Raw genomic sequence first — 10,325 nt, 5'->3', positions numbered from 1 at the left:
TGTGTGTGTGTGTGTGTCTGTGTTTTTACTGTTTTTACCCCGCCATTTAGGTAGCCATACGACGCTTTTGGTGGATGCATGCTTGGTATTGTAGTGTTTCTTTAACCCACCGAACTCTCACATGGATTACAGGATCTTTTCCGTGCGCATTTGGTCTCGTGTTTGCTTGTACACACGAAGGGGGATAAGGCAAAACTATGTCTTGATCTGTATTGAAGCATTGAGAAATTACAGCTAACCCAATGTGTATTCCAGGGCCGAGAGAAAACGTGAACTCGGTGACAGCTTTTGTGGATGGATCAGCAATCTACGGAAGTTCTGATGAGCATATGCGCCAAATCAGGGAGAATAACGGAACAGGTATGATTTCACGGCAATGGAAGAACTATTTCTTGATCGAGAAGCGTTGGCAACTTAGATTTGCCGATTTAGAAGAAGAGTACCGCACAACAAACTCTTGTCTCGCTGCAAGGCGACCTCAAATCCTGAAAACCACACGTTAGACTTCTGCGTGACCACAACAAGACCAAGTCTATTGGCAATGTCTCTTGTTATATTCAATTACTTTTGAAGACGGATAACAGTATTCAAAACCAGAATTAAATCATCAGCAAAAAAGCATAATGAAAATCTGAATAAAATCCAGAACAAGAACAATTCAAATAGCAATAACTTAATTTCCCCGATGAATGTACCCGGTAATGCATAATGACGTCAACCTTTCTTAACGTGGATTTGGGGAAGTAGGGGGAGGGGATATATATTGGGGCCAAAAAAAAAAATAGTCTGTTTACGGTATCCCGACCGACCCTATTTTTTTCGCGCGACCCTAGACTTTTTTTTTTGGCATTTGGGGGAAAAGAAAAAAAAAATTGTTTTTTTTTGCAAAATAACGTAAAAATATGGTTTTTTGGAAGAAAAAAAAAAATCCCGACCTACCGACCCTATTTTTTTGGCCTATGTTACCGTAAACATACCTTTTTTTTTTGTTGCCTTGGTGTTGTTCATCTACATTTACGATTCTATTTTTCCCAATCAATGGACGAATTCCGAACATAACTCTGTCGGGTTTGTACGGGGTGTGGAAGAGTGAATACCCTTGATTTTACCCGGAGAAATATTAGAGGGGCCAATAACTAGCAAGTGGTTTGTCTGAAATACGTAGACGAAGAGAGAGAGAGAGAAAATGTAAGTTTTACGCCCTCACGGCAAAGCCATTAGGGGCATGTTACACGGGAAAACCCGGCTTTGTATGAAAAAAAAAATGCAGGGGGGGGGGGGGGGGGGGGATGTAGACAGCTGGCTGCCGGCTGCTAGAGGAGACCTGAAATGGGCTAGGGACCGGGTTGGCTCGTCTTGGGTCAGTGCTGAAATGGTTACTTTATTGGCTGTTGGCCGAACGGACACCCGAGCTTCATATTTTTGCATGCATGTATTCGTGTTTCCAAGGCCTGAGGCTTTCGCTGTGACCCTGGGATCTTTATCGTGCGCATGCGTGCACACGGGGGTGTTCGGACACCGAGGAGAGTCTGCACAAAGTTGACTCTGGGACACACATCCCGCGCAGAACTTGGGGGTTGAACCCACGCTGATAGTAACAACCGGTTGTAAAGCCAGCGCCTCTACCGCGGACTGGGCAAACTCCCCCCAAACACGTAGACAGGAACACGTGTGAATTTATTTGTCCGAGAGAAGCAAGGGCATTCACTCTTTCACATCCCATACAAACCCGACGGAGTTATTTCTGAAAATCGTTCATTAACAGTTAACTGCTTGGTTTTTTAAGAACTTGTCGGGCGTGTGTTACTCTTTGTGTGGCCAGGCATGTACCTGAAGACGTTTAACGGAGCTTTCTTACCACGTGACACTCAAGACTCTTGTGTCCGGCGCCAGACGTCTGACCCGTGCTTTGTGGCAGGTACTCGATCAACATCATGTTGTTAGTTTTCTTTGGGGTGGGGGGGGGGGGGAGGGGCGTAGAGAATGTAAGAGGGGGTAGGAGAGAGGTAGGCGAAGGGTGACCTTTAGGTTAGGGTATCCGCCAACGTTTGTATTGGTTTGTTCCATGTTTTAACAGCCAAACGCAATCATTATTCTACACTTCCAGTGCCCATTTATGTGGCTTGTGCAGTCAGAGTAATTTGTTTGTTTTATTCCTTGCTTGATGCTGAAGTTTGTAATGTGGTCAGAATGTGTGTATTGTGAATATCGCCGTCTACTCCAGTATAGGTCTAACCTGTTTTGCTCCGTTGTTGCATAGAACATTTCATGATTCTTTACAATGAATTCGAATACACCTCAGTTTAAATAAAACGTGTGTAATCCTTTACATTTACTATTTTTGAAACCTATATATTCCGTTGCACAATTCTTAAAGTATGTTACAACTTCTGCCAACAAGAATCTGTAGCACTGATGCATGTGCAAGTGATCAATAATTGATCGATTGCTTTTATTCTCTCTTGCTTTTTGACTGACTAATCGATTAACTGATTGATTGATTGATTGATTGATCGATCAACTGATTTATTGATTGATCAATTTACTGATGAATTGACTGATTAATCGTACCAGGTGACGAAAGGGTGAACGAGCAGCCGGGGCTGACAGCCATGCACACCGTATTCATGCGCGAGCACAACCGCATTGCTTTCCACATGCGCAGTATGCTTCCGCTTGTGAGCGACGAGGAGATCTTTGAGCGGTGTCGCGCGATAGTGGGGGCCGTTCTGCAGAACATCCTGTACGGCCAGTGGCTCCCTCATGTCCTTGGGCCTGTCAACATGCATAGGTATGATGACAAGACAGACGGGACGACACGAGACGAGACGAGACGGGACGGGATGAGACGGGACGGGATGAGACAAAACGAAACGAGACTGGACGGGGTGAGACAAGGCGAGACGAGATGGGACGAGGTGAGACGAGACGAGACGAGACGGGACAGGACGGGGTGAGACGAACCGAGACGAGGTGGTGTAAAATGAAACGAGACGGAACGGGACGAGACTTGGTGAGACGGGACGCGATGAGACGCAACAATACGAGACGAGACAAAATGGGACGGGGTAAGACGAAACAAGACGGGACGGGACGGGATATGACGAGATGAGACGAGACAGGACGAAACAGAACTTGACAAGACGAAACAAGACAGAACGGGACAAGACGAAACGAGACGAGACGGGGTCTGGAATCGACTGGGGTTGTACATAATTCAAACCAGCCTTTTATCGTTGCGAATACATCTAAAAACATAAATTGCTTTAAATACCTTTTTCTGACCTTCAGATACGGTCTAAACACAGGCCGGGTAATGATGTACAACTCTGGCATCGACCCCAGGATCTTCAGTGTCTTCTCCACCTCGGCCTTCCGCTTCGGGCACTCTATGATCCCCGAGTCCTTTCACATCGGGAGCAGGACGCCGCTACTCAGAGATCTCTTCAACAAACCGTGAGTTTGTCGGTGCAGACCTGCTAGAGCCTTCAATCAATCAATATGAGGCTTATATCGCGCGTATTCCGTGGGTACAGTTCTAAGCGCAGGGATTTTTTTTTTCATTTTTATTTTATGCAATTTATATCGCGCACATATTCAAGGCGCAGGGATTTATTTATGCCGTGTGAGATGGAATTTTTTTACACAATACATCACGCATTCACATCGGCCAGCAGATCGCAGCCATTTCGGCGCATATCCTACTTTTCACGGCCTATTATTCCAAGTCACACGGGTATTTTGGTGGACATTTTTATCAAAGCCTATACAATTTTGCCAGGAAAGACCCTTTTGTCAATCGTGGGATCTTTAACGTGCACACCCCAATGTAAGTGTACAACGAAGGGACCTCGGTTTTTCGTCTCATCCGAAAGACTAGCACTTGAACCCACCACCTAGGTTAGGAAAGGGGGGGAGAAAATTGCTAACGCCCTGACCCAGGGTCGAACTCGCAACCTCTCGCTTCCGAGCGCAAGTGCGTTACCACTCGGCCAGCCAGCCTTATCCCCATATAACTCTTATGTGGGATGCGAACACCCCTCCACTTGGTCACATACCAAGAATCAACACCCTGACTGCTTTCTGTGTGGAGTGGTATTTGTACACCACTGGTATATACGGTAGTGTTTAACATTTTTTTATTTTTTTTTTATTGAATTCATCTCATTTACAAAATCAAGTAATACAAACTTTCCACTGTGCACAGAAAGCTCCCAGTCTGTTGAATGTTGGTATGTGACCAAGTGGAGGGATGGTCTTATCCCATGCCAGAGCCTGGCCACATCAGAGTTGGCGAGCCAGTTTTTTGACTCGCATGCGAAGCAAAAGTGAGTCTATGTACTCACCCGAGTCGTCCGTCCGTCCGTCCCCCCCGGACGTCCGTCTGTCCGGACGTCCGTCCGGAAAACTTTAATGTTGGATATTTCTTGGACACTATTCAGTCTATCAGTACCAAATTTGGCAAGATGGTGTATGATGACAAGGCCCCAAAAAACATACATAGCATCTTGACCTTGCTTCAAGGTCAAGGTCGCAGGGGCCATAAATGTTGTCTATAAAAACAGCTATTTTTCACATTTTTCACATTTTCTCTGAAGTTTTTGAGATTGAATACCTCACCTATATATGATATATAGGGCAAAGTAAGCCCCATCTTTTGATACCAGTTTGGTTTACCTTGCTTCAAGGTCAAGGTCACAGGAGCTCTTCAAAGTTAGATTGTATACATATTTTGAAGTGACCTTGACCCTGAACTATGGAAGATAACTGTTTCAAACTTAAAAATTATGTGGGGCACATGTTATGCTTTCATCATGAGACACATTTGGTCACATATGATCAAGGTCAAGGTCACTTTGACCCTTATGAAATGTGACCAAAATAAGGTAGTGAACCACTAAAAGTGACCATATCTCATGGTAGAAAGAGCCAATAAGCACCATTGTACTTCCTATGTCTTGAATTAACAGCTTTGTGTTGCATGACCTTGGATGACCTTGACCTTGGGCACATGTATTTTGGTAGGAAAAATGTGTAAAGCAGTTCTTAGTGTATGATGTCATTGCTAGGTTTAGTTATTTGATCTTGACCCTGAAGGTCAAGGTCATGTAAAGGTCAAGGTCAAGCATGTGAGTCGTATGGGCTTTGCCCTTCTTGTTGTTTTATACGGAAGGAGTGTTACTTTAATATTTGGACCATGACAGAGAGATGCTGTTTAAACATGGTACCAAGCAGTTTTGCCAGGACGATCAGCCTATAGCAGCCAATCAGTCAGTCTTTCAGTTTATCAATCAGCCAGCCAGTCCGCGAGTTGTATACTTAATTCAAACCTAGCATAGTCAGTTTAGCTGTTTTTTGACGGGCATATTACTTCAAATCAGGGGCTAGCACGAATGTTAAAAATCGCAGAATCAACTCTAGACCAAGACGCAAATGAATGGAAAAGAAGGAAGGAGAGGATATAGTTTATTTTTAAATTGATCATGACAATTTTAGAATTCACATTGTCTAACAGGTTCGAAGTTTACGACAACCTGCACCATATCACCTACGGCCTTATTAACGCGACGGGAGGTAACTCACAGAGGGCGCAACGAGTCGACCGCCATTTTGTTCGTGAAATCACCAACCACCTCTTTCAACCAATTGACCGACCTTTTAACGGCCTCGACCTTGTTGCTTTGAACATCCAGAGAGGTGAGAAGGGATGGTGAAATGTATTCTCTGCGCCGGGAGTTTTATTTATATATTTAAATGCACAATCCTTCCCGATTTTATTTTATAATTGGCAGGTCGTTACCATTGGTTACCATACATTCTATTCACGATCCCGACAGGCCTAGGGTTTTGTTTTGTATTGTTGTGTTGTATTTTATTGTGTTGTATATCATTGTATCATTTTGAAATGAATCGTGCTGTATTGTGTTTCTTGTCTTGTCTTATTTTGTCTTGTCTTGTTTTGTATTGTATTGCATTGTATTGTATTGTATTGTATTGTATTGTATTGTATTGTATCGTATTGTATCGTATTGTATTGTATTGTATTGTATTGTACTTGTTTTAATTAACTGATCGCGCGATTGAATCTTAACGATTGAATCGCCCGTGTGACTTTAACTTTACCTTCCTATCCACGGTTCCGATAGGCGTGTGGTCTTGTATTGTATTGTATTGTATTGTATTGTATTGTATTGTTATTGTATTGTATTGTATTGTATTGTATTGTATTGTATTGTATTGTGTTATGTTATGTTTTCGTATCGTATCGTATCGTATCGTATCGTATCGGACCGTATCGTATCGTATCGTATTGCAATACTTGTAATTGCTTTAATGAACAGGTCGTGACCACGGGTTGCCATCCTATCCTCGGTTCAGACAGGCGTGTGGTCTGAGACCCGTCAACACGTTCCAGGACTCAGCGCTGGGCACGGCTGGAAGAGATTTAGCGCAGATATATAGGTTGGTTGGTTGGGTGCTTGATTTTTTCTTCATGTACCTTCAATTTATTTGGCTATTCGGGACCAGGGGGGGGGGGGAGAGGTGTTAGGAGGTGTGTGTATGTCTGTCAGAAGTAAAGAGTTACTTTGGACGCTATCGTCGGAATGACTTAGGTTTACAGACACATGCAGAGAAAGTAGAAGCGATGCACGCACATTGGACAGAGTGTAAAGATAAAACTAATATGCAGAAGAAAAAATATATATATACAACACGTTATTGAAGGTAACAAAGGTAAGCTTCGTTAACAACGGCGGGCAGAGTGTCAAATTAAAAGAATAAAACTAATATGAAGAACAAATATATACAAAACGTTATTGAAGTTAACAAAGGTAGGCTTCGTTAACAACGGCGGGCAGAGTGTCAAATTAAAACTAATACGAAGAACAGAAATATACAAAACGTTATTGAAGGTCGGGCGGGCCGGCGTTACCAATCGAGATTGCCTTTCTGTTTCCAAGGCACATGTGTTTTAACCAGACACTGCATGTAATGAGTAAGCAAAAAAAAGTCATCCCCGGCGGGATTCGAACCCGCGACCTCTGGATTAGAAGTCCAGCGCGCTATCCACTGCGCTACGGGGACTCGTACCTAACATAAAGCAAACCGCCTTCATCACAAGTCGTTGGTTAGTGAACATAATGCGTGCACACCTGTTCATTCACTTTTTTAACATTATTTATCCCATAGCTTTACCGCTAACAAAGAGTTCCACTAAGAAGTTCACTCATAGGGCAGGCCAATTGCTATCAGTAAGTTTAAAAAAATGTGTTGCTTTAATTTATTTCGCAGATAGATTGAGATGGATATCAGTTACAAAATCTATTCAGCAACTAATTCTCGCTCTGCACAGGGCATTCAGACTGTTGAGTTTTACTATGTGTTCATGACGAAGCATGCCCTTATTAGGCAAACAAAACAAAAACAAGTCGCGTAAGGCGAAAATACAATATTTAGTCAAGTAGCTGTCGAACTCACAGAATGAAACTGAACGCAACGCAACGCAGCAAGACCGTATACTCGTAGCATCGTCACTCCACCGCCCGTGGCAAAGGCAGTGCACGTGGAATTGACAAGAAGAGCGGGGTATTCGTTGCGCTGAGAAGGATAGCACGCTTTTCTGTACCTCTCTTCGTTTTAACTTTCTGAGCGTGTTTTTAATCCAAACATATCATATCTATATATTTTTGGAATCAGGAACCGACAAGGAATAAGATGAAAGTGTTTTTAAATTGATTTCGAAAAAAAAATTTTGATAATAACTTTTATATATTTAATTTTCAGAGCTTGTTTTTAATCCGAATATAACATATTTATATGTTTTTGGAATCAGCAAATGATGGAGAATAAGATAAACGTAAATTTGGATCGTTTTATAAATTTTTTTTTTTTTTTTACAATTTTCAGATTTTTAATGACCAAAGTCATTAATTAATTTTTAAGCCACCAAGCTGAAATGCAATACCGAAGTCCGGGCTTTGTCGAAGATTACTTGACCAAAATTTCAACCAATTTGGTTTAAAAATGAGGGCGTGACAGTGCCGCCTCAACTTTCACGAAAAGCCGGATATGACGTCATCAAAGACATTTATCAAAAAAATGAAAAAAACGTGTGGGGATATCAATCCCAGGAACTCTCATGTCAAATTTCATAAAGATCGGTCCAGTAGTTTGGTCTGAATCGCTCTACACGCACGCACGCACGCACGCACACACACACACACACACACACACACACACACACATACACACACACATACACCACGACCCTCGTTTCGATTCCCCCTCGATGTTAAAATATTTAGTCAAAACTTGACTAAATATAAAAAGTGTGGTTAAGGTAACATAGCCCAAAAAAATAGGGTAGGAAGGTAGGCAATCACTTTTTTTTTTTACTTTTTTTTTTCTAATGTGTACAAATTAAACCTCCTTGACAGGGAAATAAGTGTGCGACTCGAGCGCTTTCGCTTTCATTGCGTTTTCTGCACTCGTTTATTTATTTTTAAAAAAAAAATTTTTGTTAAAGAAAATAATGTAATAAAAAGTTATAGGGTCGGCCCCTAAAAATAGGGTAGGTCGGGTTACCGTAACCACACCTATTTTTTTTTTTAGGCCTTAGACCTGGGAACCCATACGACTTCGCCGTATTTGCTACGCCTTTTTGTCTAAAATACGATCAGTACGGTCGGTTGAAAAAAATACGACAAGACAAATTCCCAGGCAGCTTTTCTTCACGGGCGCATCCCTGTCTATATATTTACTGTGGCACTGTTTATTTTAATGATTAAAACGAACTTTATATATAACTCTGCATTTGATCAATGATTACAGCTTTTGGCATTAAACATTGAAACTGAAAGAATCGTTAGTTTTAAGGGTACAACGAACGCGTGCGAAGCATGTTTGAATCATGGATGTTCAAATGTTGTGTGGGGTACACTTATTTTTCTGAAAATACGCCAAGTTTGTTTGAGAATACTCCAAGAACAAAACAGGGGTTCCCAGGTCTGCCGGGCTTATCTAACATGACAGCCTGGACAGATCTCTGCCAGAGCCTCTGGTGATTTTGGAGGTGGTTTACAGGGTAAAATAAGGAAGGCAGATAGTGACACTCATTATTTTGACGTCATCGTGTTTCAGTGACGTCAACGACATCGACGTGTTCACAGGCAGCATGGTAGAACCACCGGAAGAGGGCGCCATTGTCGGTCCCACCATCGCCTGTATTTTGGCTCGACAGTTTCACTCTCTCAAATATGGCGACCGATTTTACTTCGAGGCGTTCCAGGGACCCAATGGCTTCAGTCAGAGTCAGTAAACGTAGAAGTTACGTGCCGAGTCTCACTAGATATTAATAATAATGGTTAGCGTATCCTGAGAAATGTCAGCTTCAGTGATATACTGTGTGTCTGTGAATGTGTCTGTGTCTGTTTGTCTGTCTATGTGTTGTTAATGTGGGTGATGTTGGTTTTTTAAATTTTATATATAGTGTTTTTGTTTGTTTGTTGCGCGTGACACCCCCACCCCCTCCCTCCCCAGTAATTACCATATACCAGCCCATAAGTTCAAAACGTTGCTGAATCATGGCCAAACCACATGTTTTATTCCCAGGATGATGTGTGATGAAATAGCATAGGACACGATGAAATGAGACGTTGATAAAATGATACCCTAGACGTCATGTTAGTGTGGATTGCTGTCCCCTTTACATAGATTTGTTTGTTTGTTTGTTTGTTTGCTTAACGCCCAGCCGACCACGAAGAGCCATATCAGGGCGGTGCTGCTTTGACATTTAACGCGCGCCACACACAAGACAGAAGTCGCAGCACAGGCTTCATGTCTCACCCAGTCACATTATTCTGACACCGGACCAACCAGACCTAGCACTAACCCCATAATGCCAGACGCCAGGCGGAGCAGCCACTAGATTGCCAATTTTAAAGTCTTAGGTATGACCCGGCCGGGGTTCGAACCCACGACCTCCCGATCACGGGGCGGACGCCTTACCACTAGGCCAACCGTGCCGGTCTTTACATAGATATCGCATAAGATCCCCATTAAAGACTTAAAAAAATATTGTTTTCCACCCGTGACCAAAACGTCTCTTTATCCTCAGGTCAGAGAGCTGAGCTGAGGAAGGCCACCCTTGGCTGGGTGCTATGCAATAACCTCGACTTCTTCAACGTTCAGCGAGACGTCTTCAGAATAGCTGGACGAGAGTGAGTATGAAGACACACATCCAAATGGCCTAACGAATAATATTCACTCGTCTTTCAACCGTTTTGCGACGTTCAAGAAGATGGCTTGAGAGTAACTTGACCATA

At 42.7% G+C, this 10,325-nt stretch overlaps 1 protein-coding gene and 1 non-coding gene across 2 annotated transcripts in view; one reads left to right on the top strand and one right to left on the bottom strand.

Moving 5' to 3' along the window:
- Positions 1-3,282: 3,282 nt before the first annotated feature.
- The window catches only part of LOC138980222 (peroxidase-like protein 3), a 7,848-nt gene continuing 805 nt past the window's right edge, over positions 3,283-10,325 (top strand). Inside the window, exons 1-5 of the mRNA XM_070353062.1 lie at positions 3,283-3,456; positions 5,516-5,697; positions 6,342-6,462; positions 9,142-9,311; positions 10,118-10,220. Coding sequence (XP_070209163.1) covers positions 3,317-3,456; positions 5,516-5,697; positions 6,342-6,462; positions 9,142-9,311; positions 10,118-10,220 — 716 coding nt within the window. The 5' untranslated portion in view covers positions 3,283-3,316. The remainder of the gene's footprint in view (positions 3,457-5,515; positions 5,698-6,341; positions 6,463-9,141; positions 9,312-10,117; positions 10,221-10,325) is intronic.
- On the bottom strand, positions 7,014-7,086 carry Trnar-ucu (transfer RNA arginine (anticodon UCU)). Its single transcript has one exon. It is a non-coding gene; the product is annotated as a tRNA-Arg (tRNA).

This window comes from Littorina saxatilis, linkage group LG11 (genome assembly GCF_037325665.1).
Source record: "Littorina saxatilis isolate snail1 linkage group LG11, US_GU_Lsax_2.0, whole genome shotgun sequence".
NCBI classification, from domain to species: Eukaryota; Metazoa; Mollusca; class Gastropoda; order Littorinimorpha; family Littorinidae; genus Littorina; species Littorina saxatilis.
Note: the sequence above shows the minus strand (reverse complement) of the source record. Positions and strands in the feature narration are given on the sequence as shown.